The 24,634-nt window shown below is 43.7% G+C and overlaps 1 protein-coding gene across 1 annotated transcript in view; it reads right to left on the bottom strand.

The window, feature by feature from the left end:
• Positions 1-24,009, bottom strand: part of SLC38A10 (solute carrier family 38 member 10) — a 102,529-nt gene extending 78,520 nt beyond the window's left edge. The window contains exons 1-3 of the mRNA XM_081967392.1: positions 23,769-24,009; positions 9,192-9,309; positions 2,623-2,668 (exon numbers count right to left, since the gene is read on the bottom strand). Of these exons, the coding sequence (XP_081823518.1) occupies positions 2,623-2,668; positions 9,192-9,309; positions 23,769-23,873 (269 nt within the window). The 5' untranslated portion in view covers positions 23,874-24,009. The remainder of the gene's footprint in view (positions 1-2,622; positions 2,669-9,191; positions 9,310-23,768) is intronic.
• Between the last annotated feature and the right edge of the window lie 625 nt (positions 24,010-24,634).

The following is a 24,634-nucleotide window of genomic DNA, read 5'->3' as shown; positions in this document are numbered from 1 at the left end:
ACCTCCAAGGTGTGGCTTTACTCCTAAGTCGACCCTGCTTTCTTAGTTGTTCTTGTCTTCTGGCAGCTCTGCACCTGTGCACAATGGCAACAGGCTCCAGCTGTTCTTGACGCAGAGCCCTCGTCTGAGCTTTCCTCAACTCCCAGGACTGGCCCATGTTCCTCCTCAACCTCCTCACTGTCGGACACTGCTGCCAGATCCGCTGGCCAGTGGCAGGCCACAACAGGCTCTTGCAAAGTGGAGAGAAATGTACTGGAAAGCATGGGCCAGTTCACACTCATATGAACCACACAAGCTTTCAATATCACAGGATCTAAGGAACATGTATCTCAAGGGAGGCAACTAGCCACAGAGACACGACAGGACTGCAGGAGAACTATATTTACTAATGGCTGCTGGATGTTGTACCGTCTATGGAGATTCTCAGTCATCCAGGTCATGGTTGTCCCAAAGGTGCTTTTTCAAGAGGCAACTGGACTTTCTGGTTTTTCTTTGAAGACATTTCGCTTCTATTCCAAGAAGAGCTGAAGAAGCTCTTTGCATGAGAAGCGAAACGTCTTCAATGAAAAAGCAGAAAGACCAGTTGCCTCTTGAAAAAGCACCTTTGGTACAGATAAACATGTTAAAAAATTTCCCTAGCCACCAAAGTAATGCTATTTTTAATGTATGTTTGTTTTCTCTTTCTATTTCTGTTTGAACTTCTTTGGGCTATATTATACACTTTCAGAGTAATAAGCAAATTGAGTAGCCCTCCTCCTTCCTTTCCTCCCTTCTTCCCTCTCTTTCCTTCCCTCCCTCCTTCCTTCCTCGTACAGACATCAAGATACATACAACTGTTTTTTCTGCAACGAAACTGTTTTATTCAACAGTTTCAATCTGTCCACGAGTCTAACACTATGGAGAGGGCCAGAAAGGAAACACAAGGCATTCGCTGAATCAGTCTTTAATAGACAATACCCAATACCGGGTCAGCAAGGAGATTGCTGCATATCAGAAATGTATGCTTTCCAGTTATAAGATGGAAGATTTGTTTTGGGAGAAACATATTACTCATTCGTTTACTTTCAATTTCAATATTTATTTATTTATTCGATAAAGGAAAGTCTGTATGCGCAAAGGGGGGGGGGAAATGTCCATGCGCGTATGCATGTATGTGAGTGAGAAACATATTTAGAATAGTCTTGGGAATTCCATTGAGCACACAAGCAGGAGTGGGGGTGAAGGTCCCAGACAGAAGCCGATACCTGCTCAGTGAAGAGTGGAATAGGCCTCACAATTTGCAGGAAGTCAGACAGCAGTTTAATTAGGACATCATTCCGTGAGCTCCTGCACCTTTCCCTGTCACAAAAGCACGAATCACTTCCCCTCTCTTTTCTGACTGCCTAGGACCCCAGTGGCAATTACAGCAATTGCTAGCATGCGAGAGTAATGGCAATGAAGTCCTGAGAATACTTTGAGGCATCTCTCAAAACAGTTCAAAGCTGGGTGGGTAAAGAAGCAAGCCAGGATCACATGACCAGGCATCTCATGACAGATCACAGATTGAGAATCTCAGTCATAAAAGGCAACGCTGTGATGCCGTTCATATCAAGCTCTCCTCCAACTCAATGCCGTCTTCTTATTTTGAAAAGCATAATACACGGGGAAAGCCTTAGTTGCTCTTTTAAAATTCAAGCTTGTGGTGAACGAATGTTAAAAATCCTGTTAGGGACATTTTCCTTTACAAATGAAAAATTATCATTAGAAGAAGTAGGGGGGTCTTCAAATGATGGCAGGAGCATCATGCCATATTATTGTCAGCAAACCCATTAACGTGGACCAGTGTTATTCGTGTTCTACAGAGATGGAAATAACCACAAGCAAGATAAAAAGACACTGCTGAATTATTCACAGCTCTCTCCTCCGACTGAAGTGGGACCACTCAACTGTTTTCCCCATGTGGAAAACCAGTTCACAACATGATTTATAGACTCGGATGGGCAGCAAAGATGTTTATGCATCCTGAGCTTTTCAAGTGTAATACCCTCTTCAGCATGAAAATACTGAGGCTGAAAATACAGCTCTTTATGCCAATCACCTTAAACCAAATTTGTGAGAAAAAAAAGGTGGAAATGAAAGATTAAGAACATCTTTTAACAAATGTAGGGAACTGTCGCAAGATTTCAAGGGAACAACTGTACATGAACTATATTGTCACAGTTGAAATGGCTAACTGGATACGCAGAAGATGGAGGGCCTACGTATCTATAATGCAGACAACTCATTCTCGGGTGTAAATATCTTCTGCCAATCAGAAGGATTGTACTATAATGTTTTGCCTGAACCTTTAAGTAAGCTTCTCTCCCAGCTTTCCTGGCAATTGAGCGCTGAGGGCTAGAGAATCAAAAATCCTAGGAAGAGTTTTTAAAATTGGACTTGGGGATATACATTACATGTCTTCCCTAACATGCTTAACCCTAGCTGGATAAATAGGCTAAGTTCACAGAGAGATTAAGTAGGGGGAAAAAACATGAAACTATAGACAAAACATCAGGGGTAAAAACAACCTGCATATCAAACAGTTAATAAAAATCTGAAATACTTGAATCTTGAACAGCAAAAGGGGACCAAAAAATAAAATACCTGGTTTCCATAAGCATTTTACCAGATTTTCCATAGGCGTGGAAGGCTAGAAGGAAAAAAAAAAAAGTAAGGAGGGGAAAAGGCATTATCACAATTGTTATTCAAACATGTGTTCAAAACATGGCCTGTATAAAATGAATATCGCTCACCAGAGGCCACTCAGAAGGGCAGGGATTGCTAGTTTGGTCCCATCCCACCACCACGTTAGGGCTCCCTCCCTTCCTTGACATACCATTCACAAATCAGAAGCCACATGAAAACAAATTTGGAAGAAAGATTCAAAACAGGTTCTTCTTCCCTCCCTCCCCTCCCTTCCCCCCCCTCCTCCAACCCAATAGCACTAAGTAGGACTTACACATGGTAACCATTAAAAGAAGAAAGGCAGCACTGAAAATATGCGAGCCTTAAGAGAGATTGTGTGGCTAAAAGTTACTGCAGTGCAAAATTTCAGTGGGGTTCCTGATTTTATTCCTTCCTGCCCCACTGCAGATGAACCACTTTGTGCCGCTGAGGGGAGGACCAAGATGGGTGCCCAGAAAGCTCAACCACCCTGACCGTATCCGTGATTCACCACCACACCAAAGGGATTTAACCGATAGAATTTTTTATTCTTCTTTCATTTCATACACTGATCGCTGCTTGCCACACAAAACAATTCGCATCCTTGAAATCGCTGCTGCTCTGGAAAGCTCAGCTTGCATTTTCAAAAGCCATTTGACTATGAGGGTAAGAGGAAAATTACCACCTCCAATTCTGAGAGAGAACCTTTTTAACTGGAACCATTACTAATGCCACATTCATGTGAAATGTTTACAAAGGGCAGCTGGCTTTCAACCTCACTTTGCAGAATGTACTTATTCTCTTGGGGAAATCTGTGTTGTTGGGTTTATTTTTTTAAAAAAAAAACACAACCTAGTGCAGGAATGTAGCAGAAGAAGGATGAAGGCAAGAGAAAGCAGCCCTCTCCACAACGGTAAAGGCCAAGGATAAAATCTCCTTAGAAATCAATTTCTCAATTGAAAAAGAATCACTGGTTTTCAATTAAAACAAGTAAGAATACAGAATACAACAAAGGCAGGCCCATTGATGAAAATGTCCTTGATGGCTCATCCTCAGTAAATCTGTGGGGAGGGAGGACAGAAAAGTCATTCAAATTTATCTCAAAAGAGAATTTTGACGCAAAGCCCAGTTTAGCAGAGGGTGGCAAATTGGCTGGCCATCACAGACCTAGATGCTCGGTTACGCTTTCACTTTTCATCTGCTACCGTGTTCCAGTTCTACACATTTCAGCCTCAACAACAGGCTTTCCAAGGAAAGTACTTGTGAATATCAGTTTCCTATGTTCTTGTTTGCTTTAAAAATGTTTGTGGGCCTATACAGTTAAGTACAAAGCAGACTTACTTCCCTGGCTCCAATATAGAATAGCCGGAGAAAAATTAGTCCCAAGGGCAAACTTGTAAGTGAAGCCTTAAGATAAATTTTAATGATTTGTTTCCCCAGATTATTGGGGTGGGGGGCTCATATTGCAAACATTTTAGGTTCTTTCTTTCTCTGGCTTTATAAAAGTCTAAACATACAATCCAGAAGGGATTAGCAACTACATTGATCTGAGAATCTTATCTTCATGTGCTTTCATGGAAGAAAGTTAAAAGAGCCAAAATAACCAAATGCTGGCAGGGAAAGAAGTTTGCCCAAATCTCCCTGTCTCTCTCCAAAAAAGACAAAAAAAAACCCTGACAGAGAGAGTCATTCATTTAATATTCAATGTAGAGAAGCTTTAGAAAGGCGATTAGGAAATTTGGAGAGTAATACTAACAGTTTTGAGTAAGTCACATACTCAGAGGTAGTTCATACATTATCTGATTATGGAAATTGTTGCTTGCATGGGTGGTCAATTTGCATGCTCAGCACAACTTCATGGGAGGTCTTTCCAGAAGATCACAGTAGCTACTTGAGTTAAATGGGTGTGCTGGAAATGAGAAATCTGGGTTTTATTCTTCGTGGAAGTAGCCACTGGGTTTGTCTATAAGAATGTTCTCTAGCATTCTATTGTTCACATGAAGGGGAAAAAAAGCTGCTTGTGAGCAGTTATTTAAACATGTAAGCCAGACCATATAGCCTCCCACTGATGTTTAGGAATAAATGCCTGCTTTTGTCACTAGAAAAGGAAGAACCTACTTGACCAAATCTTTAGAAATAACCCAGCTGTGTGCTCAAGATTATCATCATTTCAGATTTTCATTGGGCATCTCGTAAGTGTCAGATGAAAACCAACTGATTAGGCAATAGCATGAGAAATAGCAACCTTTCAGAAGAGAATTTGGAGTTTCTGGAGTAAAGTTAGGTGAAAAATTCTTAACTGGAAAAGTGGATAGAATAAACAGAAGGGTTTTTCTGTCAGAAACTGGAAATGACTAAGGGGATTAATGTACTAGGACAGGGGTCGGGAACGATGGCCCTTTTGTGACTTGTGGACTTCAACTCCCAGAATTCCTGAACCAGCTCAGAATTCTGGGAGTTGAAGTCCATAAGTCATAAAAGGGTCATAGTTCCCCATACCTGTTCTAGGATGCAAGTTATCCCTATTGGTTAGCAAGTGATCATTAGAATCAAGATTCAACACTAGGGATGATATCCTTTAGATCATGGGTGTCAAACGCCCAGTGTCACATTGCCATCACGTGATGTTTTTCCCATTTGTGGAGCTGGGGTGGACATGTCCTGTGCATGATGCATCTGGCCCACGGACTGCCAGTTTGACACCCCTGCGTATTGGGCTACCACTCAGACCATCCCTAGCCACTGTAACTATAATAGCATATTCTGGTTACTGAAGGTTGGTAAGGACTATAGTCCAACCCTCTTAAAAGGTATCAAGTTGGAAGAGGCTGTCCTTTAGTTTATGCAGCTGTGGACACAACATCTTTTTGCATTTATATCACACCTTTCCTCTGAAAGTTCAAGTTAGGATATGAGGGTCTCTCTCGTTATATCTCCATAGCATCAATCTTATATGGTACACTAGCTGGATACCCATGCTTTGCTATGAAACTATGTGATTGGGATTGATAATTAATGAGTAGTTACAATTGGGCTTGATACAGTGACACTTAAAACTTGAAAATCAGTGTAGAATGTGTAACTCCTTAGCATCAGAGCATGTTAATATCAGGCAATGGGCAGTTGGAACAGAGTTCTTTTCAGGTGGGGTGGGGAGTAGAATGGTTAAACTCCTAGCCCGCAGGCCGGATGAGGCACGCGCTGGCAATGCTCATATAAGGCAACTGGCAGTTGGAATGGAGTTCCATTCAAGTGGGGAGGGGAAGTAGAATGTCTAGCTCCTTAACATCGACACATGTTAATAGAATACTGCATAAGAAATACTGATGATCTGATGGTCATTTCGAAAAAATCCTTTCTTAGCGAGCACCTAGAGCCAAGAGGAACAAACGTGCCGAATTTAACAATTTCAGTCATGCTGAATTCTTTAGTCATTACTATTGGTTCCAGGTAAATAATAGTTTTATGTGATTTTTTAAAAACTGCTGAAACTGCTAGTTAGCTGTACCCCAAGTTAAATATATAAATAAAAGTAAATAAAATATCTTCCAAATCTCCCAACACCTACTTTTAACATATAATCTAAAATACTTTCAGTCAAAGTAAAATATATTCGTTATAGATATTCTTCACAAATGAGCCCAACATTTCCATTGCCTAAGCAAGACTGGTGTTTTACGAACTTCCTTGCCTCAGCTGTTAAGTGAATCGTTGCAGTTATTAAAGTAATAACGGCTGTTAAGTGAATCTCGCTTCCCCAATGACTGTGCTTGTCAGAAGGTTGCAAAAGTGTGATCTCATGATCCCTGGGACGCTGCAAAGGTCATAAAGACATGCCAGTTGCCAAGCATCCAAATTTTGATCATGTAACCATGGGGATGCTACAACAGTTGTGTGAAAAATAGTCATGTCACTTATTTCAATGCTGTTATAACTTCAAACAACCACTAAATGAATGGTTGTAAGCTGAGGACTAGCTGTATCACTAATCTATGTGTTAGATATTATACATATTTATACCTTGCCTGTTTTACTTCATGCACCTTTAAGGGAGGGTACCCAAAGCAGTGTGCCTATCTTTTTCCACTGAGGTGCTAACAAGTCTGTTTAAATTCAAATAGCCAAAAATGAGAAAAGTATAAAGCAAGGTCCAAATCTGTGTTTAAATAAATGACTCTTTTAACTTTGTTCAAGATGTTAAATTCCAGTTTTGCTGTACCATTTAGAAGAGCAAGTAGAACTGCAAACACAGGGAGCCCCGTTTCTTGAAATGGACTTGTCTTTGAACTTGGCAGTGTGTGAGGAATTGTTAAGCAAATGGTGTTCTCTATCTCCAGAATTTTGATGGTGTACAAGGTTATTTCTATATCTGCAAGAACTGTTCTAGAGTATTAATCAAATCTTTGTTCTGCTCACAGACCAGCATAGTTTTAGAATAAGGACATGCTGGTGTTCACATATACAGGAGAACCTGGAGTCACAAAGATAACTTGAGGTTGGACACTTTGGGTATTACTTCTGCATCTATGCCTAGAAAATATACAGGCAACCCTAAAGGATAAGTTATTTTAAATTATCCTTTCATAGCTCCACAATGGTTTAAAAATAAATATAAAGCGCACCGTTCTTAGTTTCTAACAGACAAACACTACTGATTTGTTGGACTCATAACAAATGTTCCTTCACCCTTGCACCCCCTTCCAAATAATGTTTAGAGGTGTTTTGTTTATTCCTATTGTTTCTTGGCTGCTTTGGCTCTTGTAGCCAAAGCTTTGAATGTTCTTCCGGAAGACGTAGCTTAAATTAAGTTAATTTGTAAACCATTCATGCATCCTTCAAAGCTGCCAAAGCCTCCCACAGAATCAGCTTAGGTTCTGCCAGGATCGCTTGCAGCTGGACCGGTGTAGAAGAAAGGCAATGACAAAGGCTGCTGTGTGTAGTTGCTCAACCTTGATGCATCAGGACGACTCTAGCAGTAAAGCCTTCCCTTGGGCTAAGGATGCCTTTTTCCCAGGCATTCTCCCCACTTTGGCTGATGGCATCTCTCCCAGGGCAAAGGCAGGCAAAAAAAAAAAAGGGGGGGGGAAGCTATTTCTTTCCGCACCAATGTTTATGTGCCAGAAAGTTTGGAAGCATTTACTGACCCTTCTGTGTTTCTAAGCTGCTTAGTTTTAGAAAGTGAAGGGAACCTCTTATTCCTGGCAGACAACCCAAGGTAAACAGGACTTAATGTATTCAGTCAAAAGGGGAAGCGTATAAAGACTTATTGTGACACAGAAGGGGAAATCAATGATTATGGGCATCTGGTGTTAAGGAGGAAGAGCTACATTTGATCCCCCTCTTCCTCTCCCTCAAGAGAAAAAGAGTTATAATTAAGCATATATTTTGCCGTTAAGGTTTAACCTTCAAGACCACAGGTCTTGTTGGTTTTTTTCTTTTTTTCCTTGCTGCCAATGGACATATTTTGCAATGCTTACACTGTGCAGCTAAATGAGGTAGCCTCGGGCAACGGAGGAACTGGGGGTAGCCGTCTTTCAGCAGTCACTAAGGAGACTGCACACTGCTTTAAATCCTCTTTTCAGCAGAGAAACCAGCCAATTCCCCACTCTGACTCCCCAAGAGGCACCTCAGGAAACACATGATGGGGTTACAGCTGTGGGAGGCCAGAAAACAGCATATCCTGTCATGAGAATCTTTCACCTCTGCCACCCCCAGGGACAAACTCCACCTTCTGCAATGAGCAAACTTTAAATGGGTAAAGGCATTCGCCCTGCTGGAGCAGCCGCCTAAGAGAAAGTTCGGGAGAGACTATCCCGGCCCTGCTCGTGACTTGTTTCCCAGCAAAGAGAATGCATACCAAGCAGAAATGTTTGCATCCTCAAGGCCTGGCCACGTATCTGCTCTGCTGGGCTCTGCTCCGCCGTTCCACCCACTCACCCACCCCTCAATCTTTGGGAATCAGAGGAGAGGTCAAAAATAGATGGTGATCCTGGTGCCAAGACACAACAGCGAACTAAGAGGAAGAGGACTGCTGGTTCTTGCCAAAAAACCACACACATGAATCTTGCAGATGTTTCAGTGTTCTTGGCTGCTTGAAACTTGGAACACTGTTTTCCCTTAACCTTCCCCCTTAAGCTGCCATAAGCACACACTCCAAAGAAGACCATACTAGGGTCTCTACTGGCAGAACCCAACATCCTCAACACCATGCTGAGCAGGGGACGTGAGTGGGTTTGAGCAGAGAGCAACACTGTAGAGCAGACACGAAGAACCTCTGCTTAGGCTCTTCCCTTCTTTTCTAATCCACTGAATTGAAGCACTCTGACGAATTAAATCTGTACACTAAGAATGTTTGCTATATGTAAGGGAGAAGAGAACTATTTGGTGGGGTAGGGAAGGGGCACAGTTTATATACTGGGAATAATTCAGCCATGCTAATATGAAGTTGTAAAATAGGAAAGGGCAAGAAAAGGCTGGGATGAAACCACCCTCAGGTTGAGCATGCTCACCTAGTCCAGGATAGGTCCTGCGTTTGCTGAGATTGGCTGATTTCACTAGGAACATACAGGATTGATGAGTCATCCAGGAGCAGAAAATAAGCAGCACGGCTCCCAGAAAGATGCCACACTACAATAGGAAGGGGAAATGGTATAAATACTAGACGAATCATCACCATCTCCTCCCGCAAAACAGTTCTTCTTTTATGTATTCTTACTGCCATTCCATGTTACCTAAAAGATGCCAGACTTTTTATTTGCAAGCACACATTGGCCTCTTAAAGGTGATTCCCTTGCTTCTGAGCAACAATCAGCCAAAATGGGATGTATGAATTCATTCATTCTCTCTCTCTCTCTCTCTCTCTCTCTCTCTCTCTCTCTCTCTCTCTTTCTTTCTTTCTTTCTCTTTCCTTCCCTCTCTCCCTCTCCCTCAGTAGTCAAATTCAAAATTCTTTTAATACCAGTTCTGTGGACGTGGCTTGGTGGGTGTGGCAGGGGAAGGATACTGCAAAATCTCAATTCCCTCCCACTCCAGGGGAAGGATACTGCAAAATCTCCATTCCCTCCCACTCCAGGGGAAGGATACTGCAAAATCTCCATTCCCTCCCACTCCAGGGGAAGGATACTGCAAAATCTCCATTCCCTCCCACTCCAGGGGAAGGATACTGCAAAATCTCCATTCCCTCCCACTCCAGGGGAAGGATACTGCAAAATCTCCATTCCCTCCCACTCCAGGGGAAGGATACTGCAAAATCTCCATTCCCTCCCCATTCCAGGGGAAGGATACTGCAAAATCTCCATTCCCTCCCACTCCAGGGAAAGGATACTGCAAAATCTCCGTTCCCTCCCCATTCCAGGGGAAGGATACTGCAAAATCTCCATTCCCTCCCCATTCCAGGGGAAGGATACTGCAAAATCTCCATTCCCTCCCACTCCAGGGGAAGGATACTGCAAAATCTCCATTCCCTCCCCATTCCAGGGGAAGGATACTGCAAAATCTCCATTCCCTCCCACTCCAGGGGAAGGATACTGCAAAACCTCCATTTCCTCCCACTCCAGGGGAAGGATACTGCAAAATCTCCATTTCCTCCCACTCCAGGGGAAGGATACTGCAAAGTCTCCATTCCCTCCCACTCCAGGGGAAGGATACTGCAAAATCTCCATTCCCCTCCCACTCTGGGGCCAGCCAGAGGTGGTATTAGCTGGTTCTCCGAACTACTCAAAATTTCCCCTTCCGGTTCTCCAGAATTGGTCAGAACCTGCTGAATTTCATCCCTCCCCTCTCACACACACACGTATAGCAAAGACACAGAGCAGCCACCTATTTACTAAATGGTTCAGTTGCAATACCTCCTTACTTCGAAAGAGAAGCCAAAGCAATTTATGGAAGAGAAAAACCTTCCTGCCCTGCTGTTGTGACAGGTTTTGGGCTTATTCCAGAACGGTGATCTGTCTTTAGCTACTACCAGATTCATGTTAAACAAGTTAGCATGCTGTTGATCCAGGGGTTTGAACTCCTCTGCACAAGTGAAACTGGCTGTTCTATCCACTTACAGCATAAACATAAATTACCCTGTTAGCTACCTGTCCTGAAAGCATTGTGCCGGTTTGCTCTCTGGACACATTTGCAGAGGAAGTGGAAGGAGTTTGGGGGGGAGAGAGAAGAGGGGGGAGAGAACCTGAATGGCTGAACATTTATGAAAACAATGCATGACACTGGACAGGAACAAGTGGTGCTACATTTTAATCACAGCTGCTATTTGTCCTGTTTTAATCAAAGGAGTTGCAGCTTTTGAAGCTTTAGGCAACTGTATGCATAACAAACCAATGACCTATTCCAAGGACCCTTTAAATCCAAAGAGCTGCAAAAGCCTTTTTCTCCAAGGGAAGGTTTATTGACATCAGTTAGTAGCTCCGGTATTGAAACAACCAAAGTCTTCTAAAGGTTCCTTAAAGAAAATGCCCGGGCACATTCCCCACCTCCCACCCCAACACACAAAATGAAGATTATCACAGCCATTTCCAGATATAGCAAAATAGGACCTGTTCATAGAAAGGCTACATTAATGCAATCTTACTGGGCAAAAGTTGTAAAGGAATTAGCATTCTACTACCGTCATCTTCCACCAAACCATTCATGCAAGCAAAGACCACAGCATCTATTATCAGCATCTGGTAACAAGTGTTGCCATGCATTTGGAAAGCATCTGTGACCAGATGTTCGTGTGTATAACCACATATCACTGGTGGTAAGTATTTTTTATAACCACAAGCACTTAATTACTAACAGCAGTCCATCTCCTGTTAAGTCCAACCCAGGAAAATCAACTGTGCCCGTGAATAATAATAATAATAATAATAATAAATTTGAATTTATTAGCCGCTCCCTTTCCAGGCAGGATTCGGGGCGGCGTACACTAAGACATATATAAACATGCATATATACAAAGACATACCTGCACGGAGGAGGTAATAGATTAAAACATTTAGACAAATTAAAACCATTAACATACCCCGTTTAATAAAAACCCAATATACAATAAAAATTTAAAATTTAAAAAAGACAGTCAGGAGGAATATGAAAAAATTACGGTTGAGCCAGGCCGGATAATTGAAAGAGGTGGGTCTTCAACTGTACACGGAAGGAGCGGAGATCGGAAATAATCCTGATGTCACGGGGGAGGTCATTCCACAGGGCTGGGCCCATCACAGAGAAGGCTCTGCTCCTGGATGTCGCCCCCCGACACTGTTTGGCGGACGGCACCCGGAGAAGTCCCTCTCTGTGTGAGCGAATTGGTCGTAGGGATGTGTGGGGCAGGATGCGATCCTGCATGTAACTAGGTCCTATGCCATGAAGCGCTTTAAAGATCATAATCAAAACCTTGAAACGCACTCGGTAGACCACAGGAAGCCAGTGCAGCTCGCGCAGGAGAGGTGTTACAGGGGAGTATCTAGACCTCCCCATAATCACCCGCGCGGCCGTGTTCTGGACCAACTGTAGTCTCCGAGTGCATCTCAAGGGAAGCCCCATGTAGAGAGCATTGCAGTAGTCCAGGCGAGACGTCACTAGCGCATGGGTGACTGTGCGTAGGGCATCCCGGTCCAATAAGGGGCGCAATTGGCGCATCAGGCGGACCTGATGGAACGCCCCCCTTGCCACGGCTGTTACATGGTCATCCATGGACAGCCGGGCATCTAGGAGGACGCCCAAATTGCGCACCTGTTCCATGGGGGCTAGTTGCACGCCCCCAATGGCCAGAGATGGAAGCACCTGGTTGAACCGGGGGGCCGGAAGCCACAGCCACTCCGTCTTGGAAGGGTTGAGTTTTAGTCGGTTGCCATCCATCCAGACCCGTACGGCCTCCAAACACCGGGACATCATTTCGACGGCCTCATTGGGGTGGTTCAGGGTGGAAATGTATAGCTGAGTGTCATCAGCATACAGATGATATCCCACCCCAAAGCCACGGATGATCTCGCCCAGCGGTTTCATGTATGTGTTGAACAGGAGAGGCGAGAGCACCGATCCCTGTGGCACTCCACATGTGAGTGACCTCCGGGTCGAACTCTGCTCCCCTGCCAACACACGTTGCGTCCGGTCAGAGAGGTAGGAGCCAAACCACCGTAAGACGGTGCCCCTGACTCCCAGCCCCTCTAGCCGGTGCAACAGGATACCATGGTCGATGGTATCGAACGCCGCCGAGAGATCTAATAGGACCAGGATAGAGGAACAACCCCTATCTCTGGCCCTCCAGAGATCATCAACCAATGCGACCAAGGCCGTCTCCGTGCTGTGCCCGGGTCGGAAGCCAGACTGGCGCGGGTCTAGATAATCATTTTCCTCCAGGTGACGTGGGAACTGCTGTACCAATGTCCCACGCAATGGACGGGCCCTTGTTTAATTATCAGTGGGGACACTCATCTCCACGGCCTAAAACAGAGACATAAGGGGCTCTTTGCTGCAACAGCAATATCAGAATTGGAAGTATACAGGCAGATGAAGAAGAGTTGATGCCAAACAAGGCAGTGCCACGTAGAGATATTCTGCAACGTCAACAGGTATAATCCCCTTCCAATGTCCCAGTTACCTTACACAATAACTCTTTCAACATCTCCACACACTTTCTCTAGGATTATGTAATTTTCATGTTTACATTTGTAGTTGCAGAACAAGCCCTGTTAAACGCAATAGCATTCTCTGAAATTATATGTAAGATTGCACTGGCATTAATTTTATATTGCAAGAACTTCTTAAGGAAGGGCAACAGCAAAAGCTGAATGGGATATGTGTATCCTGGAGCATTCAGATCACTCTGGATATTTTTATCTCCTTCCCTATAAAGAATGCACAAAATCAATGGATGCTTGAAAGTGTTGGAAGAAATGTCCTTCTGGGTTCATTTCCAAGTGGAGGAAACAGACACTGGAAACATGGAGGCTGCTTGGAAAGATGGTTTTAATGGTGGACAGGACCACATGGATTGAGGTCCTGGGGAAAAGGGGGATCACATGACTCAAAGTTGTTGAAGAAGAAGCGGGGATTGTAGGAAGTGAAAGCCCACTCCTCTACTAGAAAATGAAATATTTTAGGAAATGTTAAAAGGGAAGAATATTTCCTCTAAAAGGGAGGCAGAAACTCAGCTCCCCCCCCCCCTTTGTCAATGGGCCATTAAGGCCTGAGCCAGTCTATTCTACATAACAAAGATCTACCCCCTTCAGGCAGACCTATCTAGCAAATAGAAACTCACCACAAGGCACCTGGGAAAATTGCATCAGCCAGCAAAGCAAACAATCTTGGGTCTCAGGACAGCCTACAAGTTAGCTAAGACACACACACACACACACACACACCCTGGGAGTCTGACAACCAATCAGAATGCATTTCTTACACAGGAACAGGAAGCTCTGGGGTGGGACCCAGAGAGGGCAAAAAACCCAGGGACTCTCAGCAAGCCAGCCCCTTTATTTTTCTTCTTCAACATCTTCTAGGGATGTGATTCCCCCCCTTTCCCCAGGACCAAACTCCAAGTCGGCAGGGGTGGCCCGAGAAATCCTTTTGAAAAAAGTCCACCCATCTGGAAGGGGTTTATTGGAGGAAATGGCGGCACGGCAGTAGCTCACAGCGGCCGCTCCGTATCCAAAAAGTGGTGCTATTTTTATGTTGTATCCTCTCCCATGAAACATGGATGTCAGAACAACCGGCATTTATGTGTACCTTCGGCAGACACTATGGAAATACAGAAACAACTCCAACACCATTAATGATGATTTGCTGAAGAAGCTGCGTAACCTTGGCTTGCTCCGAGGTCCAGGCCCTCAGACCCCGGCATCGCCAGAAGCCAACGGATGGAGGAGGGGGCATCGGAAGTGGTGCGAGAGGAAGCGGAAGCGCGGAAAGCGAGCAGGGTTTAACGCTAGGCTAAAGGCAAACCCTAGCCGGCCTGCTCTACCATCCATCCTGCTAGCAAATGTCTGCTCCCTGGACAATAAATTAGATTACATCAGACTCCAGCAAGCTACACGGTGTGAGTACAGACACTGCTGCATCTTTGTTTTCACTGAGACATGGCTGAGTGATAGAGTTCAGGATGCTGCTATTCAGCTGGATAGGTTAACTGCGTTTAGTGCTGACAGAAATGCAGCTCTGTGCGGTAAGACTCGTGGCGGCGGACTGTGTGTATACATCAACAGAGAATGGTGTAAAAACTCTGTCCTTGTTTCCATCTACTGCTCACCGCTTGTGGAGTTTATGGTTGTGAGATGTAGACCTTTTTATTTCACCAGGGAATTCACCACTGCTATTATACTCGGCATGTATATTCCACCTAGCGCTAATGCTAAGGAAGCGCTCTGTATACTTCACTGGGCCATCAACGGACTGCAGAATACACACCCTGATGGATTGTTTATTGTTGCCGGATATTTCAATCATGCAAATCTCAGGACTGTGCTCCTTAAATTTCATCAGAATGTAGACTTTGCAACCAGAGGGGAAAACACGCTGGATGTTGTTTATACAAACATCCCGGTGCATACCGGGTGAAGCCCCGCTCCTACCTTGGCTACTCAGACCACATCTCTGTTATGCTAATTCCAACATACAGACCACTCATCAGGCGTTCAAGACCAGTTCGGAAGCAGGTGAGGACCTGGCCAGCAGGAGCCATCTCTGCTCTTCAGGACTGCTTTGATTGCACTGACTAGGACATGTTCAGGGAGTCTGCAACCAACAGTGACTCCATTGACTTGGAGGAGCACACATCGTCAGTGACTGGCTACATCAGTAAGTGCATTGATGATGCCACAGTCTCCAAGAAAATTATCTCACACCTCAACCAGAAGCCGTGGATAACTGGAGAGGTGCATGCTCTACTAAAAACCAGAGATTCTGCATTCAGGGCAGGTGATAAGGCAGCCCTAAGGACAGCGAGAGGCAATCTGTCCCGAGCCATCAGAGAAGCTAAGCGTACACATATCCAGAGCATCCACCAACACTTCACGAACAGCGGCGACACACGGCGTATGTGGCAGGGCATCTAAGCCATCACTAAATACAGAACATCACCACCTGCCTGTGAGAGTGATGGCTCACTTCCAGATGTGTTAAACAGCTTCTACGCCTGTTTCAAAGCACAGAACGACGTGACAGCGAGGAAGATCACACCTCCTTCCAACGACCAGTTACTTTGTCTCTCCGCTACTGAGGTGAGGAAAGCTCTAAGCAGAGTCAACCCACGGAAAGCTGCGGGACCAGACAATATTTCTGGTAGAATGCTCAGAGGATGTGCAGACCAACTGGCAAATGTTTTCATTGACATCTTCAACATCTCTCTGACACCACTGTTGTCCCAAAGTGCTTCAAGACAACGACTATCGTCCCCATACCAAAGAAACCATCAGTGTCCTGCCTCAATGACTACCATCCCATTTCACTTACTCCCATCATCATGAAGTGCTTTGAGAGGCTCGTCATGAGGCATATAAAGACCCTGTTGCCCGTAACATTGGATCCACTGCAGTTTGCATACCGCTCGAATCGCTCTACCGAAGACGCCATCTCCACTACAATCCATCTAGCCCTCACTCACCTAGAAAACAAAGACTCATACGTATGAATGCTGTTCATAGGCTTTAGATCAGCATTCAACGCTATCATTCCTCAACACCTGATGAGGAAGCTGACGCTATTGGGCCTGAGCACGTCCCTCTATAACTGGATCCTGGACTTTTTGACTGGAAGACCTCAGACAGTCCGGATCGCGAACAACACTTCTAATACCATCATACTGAGTACTGGAAGCACTCAGGGCTGTGTGCTCAGTCCTCTGCTGTTCACCCTGCTGACGCACGACTGTGTAGCAATGCACAGTTCGAATCACATCATAAAGTTCGCTGATGACATGACCGTGGTGGGTCTTATGAGCAAGAACGGTGAGACAGCATACAGAAAGGAGGTAGAGAAGTTAATGAACTGGTGTAAAGCCAACAACCTGTCTCTGAATGTAAACAAAACAAAAGAGATGGTTGTTGACTTCAGGAAGACACAACACGTCCGCTCCCCGCTGAACATCAATGGCTCCTCCGTGGAGATTGTAGAGAGCACCAAATTCCTTGGTGTTCACCTGACGGAGAATCTCACCTGGTCCCTCAACACCAGTTCCATAACAAGGAAGGCCCAGCAGCGTCTTTACTTTCTTAGGAAACTGAGGAAGGCACAGCTTCCACCACGCATCCTCACAACCTTCTACAGAGGGACCATCGAGAGCACCCTGAGCAGCTGCATCACCTCCTGGTTTGAGAATTGCACCGTTTCAGATTGCAAGACCCTAAAGCGAATAGTGAGGACGGCAGAGAAGATCATCTTCCCTCTGTCATGGACATATACACCACACGCTGCATTCATAAAGCCAGAAACATTGTGGCTGACCACACAGACCCCTCATACACGCTTTTTTAGTCTCTTGCCATCTGGAAAAAGGTACAGAAGCATTCGGGCCCGCACAAACAGACTGTGTAACAGTTTCTTTCCACAAGCCATCAGACTCCTCAACGCAAAGAAACTGGAACCATAAATACTTGTGTATTTAGTTTGTGTATATATTTTTTTAGCTTGTGTATTTTTTCTCTCTTTTTAGTTCTTAGATTTAGAGCTATATGTAGCTCTGTGTCCTGTTTTGTCTGACGTAGCACCTTGGTCCTGGGAAAACGTCGTTTCGTTCCACTGTGTATGGTATTGTATATTGTTGACATGACAATAAAACTTGACTTGACTTGACCTCAAACCATGTGGTCCTGTCCACCATTAAAACCATCTTTCCAAGCAATCTCCATGTTTCCAGTGTTTTCCCCCCCTACTGAACCCAGAAGGACATTTCTTCCAACAAAGGATAGGTATCTTACAAGGAAACGTGGTCTAAGCTAACACTTGTTTGCAGGATATAATCCATATTCAACAAACAGCTAACTGCAAACAGCAGATATCGAGGATGATAAGCATCTAGGAATCAGGCGCTAGTCTGTCTTCTATCTTAGTTTATCGATAGTTTAGTTTGGTGGTTAAGGCACCAGGCCAGAAAGTAGGGGACACTGAGTTCCAGGGCCACCTTACCCATGAAAGCCAGCTGGGCCAGTCCCTGTCTCTCAGCCCAATCCACCTCACCAGTTGTTGTTGTTGTGGGGAAAACAGAAGGAGGAAGGAGTGTTGGCTGTGTCTGTTGCCTTGAGTCTTTTGTAAAAATAATAAAGGAAGGATACAAAAAAACAAATAAATATATCTAAATTATCCCAAAGTTAAAGCTGATAATAGTAGGCTGTTTGATGTACACATTTGATCAAATAACTATGTTCATTTTTTTACTAATCATCTATTCCATCAAGAAATACCTTGATGTAGATCTACACGTGAACAATACAACTGCATCCTGGTGCCATCTGTTAGCAGGCCTACTTAAATGACTCACGTGTTTTGCTTTGCTTCATGGTAATGCCATCTGTTGGGAAAAAGATGGAACTAACCGACAGCTAACATCTTGATTGGTTGGAATCCTCTGATAATAACAATTTTAACTATTTGCAATAATTGTTTTCCAATCTTTTAAAGTTTATTGGGTAAAAAACCAATGTCAGGCTACCTATTTTCTTAGCAACTTAAAAAATGAAGTCAACAAGTTTAGCTTCTTTCTTGAAGCCTGTATTTATCAGGACTAAAAACAATAAAGATATTTGCGGCACAAAATTTTAATAGACCACCATTATACACAAGGAATATTAACCTGAATGAAAATGATAATGTCAGAATGAGGAGTATGGGTCAATCATATACATACACGATTAGATGATAGGGGGAAATAGTAAGGTCAGGAGGAGATAAAATGCAGAAGCTGCAGATAGAGTTAATAACTTACTGAAATTGAAATTCACAAAACTGTTGCTGGGATCTGACATAAAAACATTCTTGCATTGCTGATATGTGTGATGTGACAAGGACCTTCTTTTCTCTCTGTTCAGTCTTTGTGTAATAAACACAAATCATGAACCAGACCTTGGTTGAGCCTGAAAAAACTAAGCAGACTTAGTCAGTAACTAAGATTAGACTGAGAAGTCAAGCAAGATCCCAGAAGAAGGGAAGGGCAAACTTTCATTAATGTTGCCGAGAGAATAACATGGATGTACATTTCAGAACAAGCTGACATTTAATAGGAATTATTAACTAGATAGTCATTATCTATATTGTAGTAATTATTAACTAGCTAAGCAGTAGCATCTACCCGATCCTGGCTGTTTTTGAAAAGTAAAGCAAGGTTGAACCTAATGGAGCTTGGATAGAAAATCCCAAGGTTTTAGGCTAGATTGGGAAATATATATATAAAAAAAAGCTCACAAGAATTCAGAATCTTTACAGAATAACAAAGGGCTCTCAAAGTTCTTCTAATCCAAAGATTAAGAAGGAGACCCTATGCCCGGGATGGCGAACCTATGGCATGCGTGCCACAGGTGGCATGCAGAGCCATTTGTCAGGGCACGCAAGGTGTTGCCCGGTCAGCTGGCCAGTATGCATTCGTGCAATGGCCAGCTGACTTCAGCCTTTTTTTGAGGCCATTTTTCACCCTCCCTAGGCTCCAGAGGCTTTATAGAAACTTGGGGAGGGTGAAAACAGCCTCCCCCGCAGCCCTCCAGAGGCTTCTGAAGCTCCCCTGAAGCCTCTGGAGCGCAAAAAACAGGCCCTACAGGCAAACTGGTAGTTTGGGAAATGACTTCTGGTTTGCTTGTAGCATCGTTTTTTGCCCTCCGCAGCCTTCAGGGAAGCTCCTGAAGCCTCCGGAGGGACTCCGGGGGCCGGGGAAGGCTGTTTTCGCTCTCACCAGGCTCCTATAAAGCCTCTGGAGCCTGGGGAGTGCAAAAAAAGCATGCAAAAAATGGGGGGAGTGCTGGTCATGCACACATGAGCGCTGGGGTCATGCGTTGATTTATGGGTGTGGCATGCCCACGCACGACCCCCCTGCGCTCCCCCCGCTTTTGGCATGCGAGCCAAAAAAGGTTCGCCATCGCTGCCCTATACCATTCCAGATGTGGCTGTCTTTACTCTTTCTGAAGGCAAGCCATTCCAGTAGTTAATGGTTCTCATTGTTAGGAAATTTCTCTTTAGTTTCAGGTTGCTTCTCTCCTTGGTTAGTTCCCACCCATTGTTTCTTGTCTTGCCTCCTGGTACTTTGGAAAATAGATTGACTTTGTCTTCTTTGTGGCAGCCCCTCAAATATTGGAACACTGCTATTATGTCACTCCAGTCCTTCTTTTCACTAGACTAGACAAACTCAATTCCTGCAACTGTTCTTCATATGTTTTAATCTCCAGCCCCTTAATCATCTTTGTTGCTCCTTTGTACACCTTGCCAGAGTCTCTAAATCTTTTTTATAATATGGTAACCAAAACTGGATGCAGTATTCTTACGTTTGGTCTTACTAAGGCTTTATAAAGTGGGACTAATACTAAACGTGGTCTTGATTCTATCCCTCTGTTAATGCACCTAGGACTGCATTGGCTTTTTTGGCTGCTGCCGCATATTCATGGTTCATATTTAAGTGATTGTGCACTAGGGCTCCAAGATCCTTCCCACAGTTACTGCTATTGAGCAAGGTTTCATCTAATTTATACATGTATGCTTGTTTTTTTTCTTGCCTAAGTGTAATCCTGTACTTTTTTCTACATTGAATTTCATTTTGTTAGATAGGACCCAAATCCATAGAATTCAAGTCTATAGAGTTCCATCTGGATCTTGAGCCTATTTTCTGGGGTGTTGGCTATTCCTGCCAGTTTAGTATCGTCCGCAAATTTGATTATTTCCCCTTCTATTCCCTTATCTAAATCGTTTATTAGGATGTTGAAGAGTACTATGCATAAATTGGAGCTTTGGGGTACCCCATTGCTTACTTCCTTTCATGTAGATGTAGTTCCATTGAGGACTACACATTGAGTGCGATTGTCAATTATATCAACAGATATATAATGAACTATTCTGAGTTTTCCTATTATCTTCATTTATATGGTATGTATTGTAATGCACAATATGTTGAGAAACCTTGCATTGAAAAATGTGACAGAATTGGGAACTCCAGATGACATGCTATGGGATAGTAATTGAAGAATGCAGCACTGGTATAGACGATTTACCTCATGTCCTATTTACAGACTATTCCTTGGCATTTGGCTAACGCAATGGAAAGTAGTATTCTGGAGTAAATAAATCTTTTATAAAAGCCACTAGAGGCCTTTGTAAGTTTATCTCCTAGGGGAGCAATGATATAATGACACCCTTGAAATGTATTGGGCTACAGCTTCTATTATCTCCAATGTTATATCTAATGGTTGCAATGGCTGGGAATTTCAGAATTAGATTCCAACACATTTAGAGGGTGCCTTCACTTCTGTGTATGTCAGTGTTTCTCAACGTTAGCCACTTTCAGTTATGTGGACTTCAGCTCCAAGAATTTTCCAGCCAACCATGCTGGTGTATGTGATGCACTTATAATATAGTCCATATTAAGCAAAAAGGGGTATATATTTTTCTTAATTACTGAAAAAAAAAATTCTAGGGCTCTTTATTCTCTAAAGCCACGTAATGCAAACTTTATCTTTTGTGTGTGCCTTCAAGTCAATCCTGACATCTTCCTGGAAACATCCCTGCAGTTTTCTTGGCAAGATTTCAGAAGGGATTTGCCACTGCCTTCTTCCTAGGTCTACAGAGTGTGAGACTGGCACAAGGTCACCCAGCTGGTTTGGGGCCTAAAGTGGGAGTACAGTAAGGTGGGACTACAATTCAAAGTCTCCTGGTTTCTAGCCTGATGCTTTAACCACTACACCAAAATGGCTCCTAAGAAATGTATCTGGAACTTAGACACGTAGGTGATTTCTTAATATGAAACAACCTGGGGCATATGTTTCTAAAATCTGCTTTACATTGGATTCCACAATCTGAAAGCCTCTCAACATCCAGGAAAGTAATACATGGCAATGGTGAGAGGGAAGGAAAAATACAAAAAAAGGAAAAGATTTATATGACTCTCATATAGATATATGTTTACTTTTAATGATGAACAAAAATACTTTGTCATTTTTCAATTTATAAAACATAAAGCTTAATCCCAAATTTTATATTTTTGTGCCTGTGAGGCAAGTCACACAGATGGGCATGTGTCTAAGCACCAAGTTATAACAAACATGACCGGACAATATAAGAGAGAGAAAGCATTAAAGAATGAACAAACCTTGGAATTCATGTATCAAGAGAACTCTTACTTTTACATACTATCCCTTTTTATAATAAATCAGGATAGATGTTCTAAAAACAGACAATATAACTCAATCTAAAAAGAATACGAAGTAAGAATAAAAAGATGAAACATAAACCTTGAGCAATATAACAAGCAAGCCATTCTACTGCTCCTAAGGTGAATATTCAACCTGTATATTTTATATAATAACCATTAATGCAAGATAACAGCAAGCAGTTTGGAAGTGGCTTAAAATATTTTCCCCCAAAATATAGAATTAATCCCTGACCAAGAGAAAAGGAAGTAGAATAATGTCAGTTTCAATGTACAAAATTGGAACCATGCAAATATGCAGAACATCTGACACACATGGAGAAATATGTCCCTCAGACTTAGTGCTGATACCTGGCTTAGTGCCTGGTTTGGTCCCTGCAGTTTTCTTGGCAAAAAGTTCTGAAGTGTGTTGCCATTGCTTCTTTCGTAGGACTGAGCGGTAAAGACTGACCCAAGGTCAACCGTCTGGCTTTGTGCCTCAGGGTTTCTAGCCTGGTCCTTAACCACTATATACCAAACTGGCTCTTTAGAATTGATATTTACGGGATATATTTAAAAGTGAAGGCAAATAATAAAGGGCAGAAAGCTTAGCATAAAAGAAAAAAGGGCAAAAGGTGACCGTAAGGACCAGTTTTAAATGGGTAAGAACCAACCTGATCTTTAAACTGACAACAAAATTAATACACTAATTTCAACTTCTACCCTCAAAACCACGCTATAGGGCACTGCACACCAGAATAACTAGACACAAGAACAGTTTTTTTCCTAAACGCCATCACTCTGCCGAACAAATAATTCTCACAACACTGTCAATAATTTACTAAGACTGTATTACTATTATTATTCTCTTCCTTCCTAGTATCTTATCTCTCCTCTCTTATGACTATAACCATGTTGCTTGTATCTTTCAATTTATATTGTTCCTATTTGTTTCCTAGTACGATTTGATTAGTAACTTTGACTATCACTAAGTGTTGTATCTTTTTATTCTTGATGAATGTATTTTTATTCTCCTTATGTACACTGAGAGCATGTGCACCAAAGACAAATTCCTTGTGTGTCCAATCACACTTGGCCAATAAAGAATTATATAAAAAGAGTAGTGTTAATACTCTTCCTCTGGGCTTCCCATGGTCCGTCCACTAACTGAATACGACACTCTAGGGCACTGAACACCAAGACAACTAGACACAAGAACAGTTTTTTCACGAATGCCATCGCTCTGCTAAACAAATAATTCCCTCACCACTGTCAAACTATTCACTAAGGTTGCATTACTATTACTATTAGTCTTCTCATGGTTCCTATCACCCATCTCCTCCCACTTATGACTGCAGGACTGTAACTTTCTTGCTTATATCCTTATGATTTATATTGATATTGATTGTTTCCTGATTGCTTATTTGTACCCTATGACTATCATTAAGTGTTGTACCTTATGATTCTTGGCGAATATATCTTGTCTTTTTATGTACCCTGAGAGCATATGCACCAAAGACAAATCCCTTGTGTGTCCACTCACATTTGGCCAATAAAGAATTGAAATGAATTGAATTCTATTCAATATACTAGGAGCAACTTTTCTAACACAAATATGCTCAAGAAAGGAAAGGCAGTTACTGAAAAGTCTACCTTGCCACGCAGACCGACAAAGCCGGGACAGGGTGAGGTGGCTGGAAGGGAACCCCGGACAGGCAGGAAGTCCTGTCATTCACGCCATTAGCCCTTTAAACCAGGGAAGGGACCCACGCGCAAAAGCCAGACTGACCTGTCGGAAACAGAAGGGCATCGTCAGCACGCTGACCCCGACGATGCTGTTTACAATGTTCGTGATCAGGCCCCAGTTGGAGCCCGAAGGACCCAAGGAAGCCATCGCCGAAAGATAAAAAGGGAGGCGAGGGAGAGCCCCCGGCAGGTTTAAAGGGGGAAGGGAGCCTGGGAAGAGGGAGGAGGGCAAGGACGGCTCTCCACGGCCGGCACGGAGCGCCACAGACTACGGCGGGGGTCAGCGGGCCGCTGCCAGCACCGGCCTCCCACCAAAACAAACTCTCCTCCGGCAAGCCGGCTCCAACCGCACACGTCGCACGCACTTCCTCATTTCCCTGCTCTGTTGGCGCTTCCGGGATGCAAAACCACAGAGGAGGAGCTTGTCTAGAGCGGCAGGCTGGAACAAGCGTCGGAGGACTGAAGCTGAGGCGGGGGGGGGGGATGAAGCGAAGTTGCTATAACAACTCCTCGTGACGCCAGCAGTCGCCGCCTACTAGGCAGCGGCGGAGAGGGAGGGATGCTTTCCTTTGCTGCTGCTGCTGCTAGCTAGCGATGGTGGAGAAAACGGATTTCACTCCGCGTGGGTCGCCGGGGAAGACCAAGGCGAAGGCGAACGGGAACGGTTCCACGTAGGTGGCAGGAACTTCTCTCGAATTGGCTTTGAATAACGGCGCCTAGTCTCGAGCCACGGTGAATTTCTACATCAAGACGGTCACGTAATACTATGGGAGATGAATGCGGCAGGAGGGGTCGTCTGCTGACAGAGAAGCAGCAAGGGCGCATCCAACGACCACTAAAGCCTTGAACAAAAATCACACAAGGATCCAACCCCCACCAAAGGCTTGAACAAAAGTTACACAAGCTAGT

Source organism: Natrix helvetica, assembly GCF_964273705.1.
Source record: "Natrix helvetica genome assembly, chromosome: 1".
In the NCBI taxonomy this organism is placed as follows: domain Eukaryota; kingdom Metazoa; phylum Chordata; class Lepidosauria; order Squamata; family Natricidae; genus Natrix; species Natrix helvetica.
This window is presented reverse-complemented; position numbering and strand designations above follow the sequence as displayed.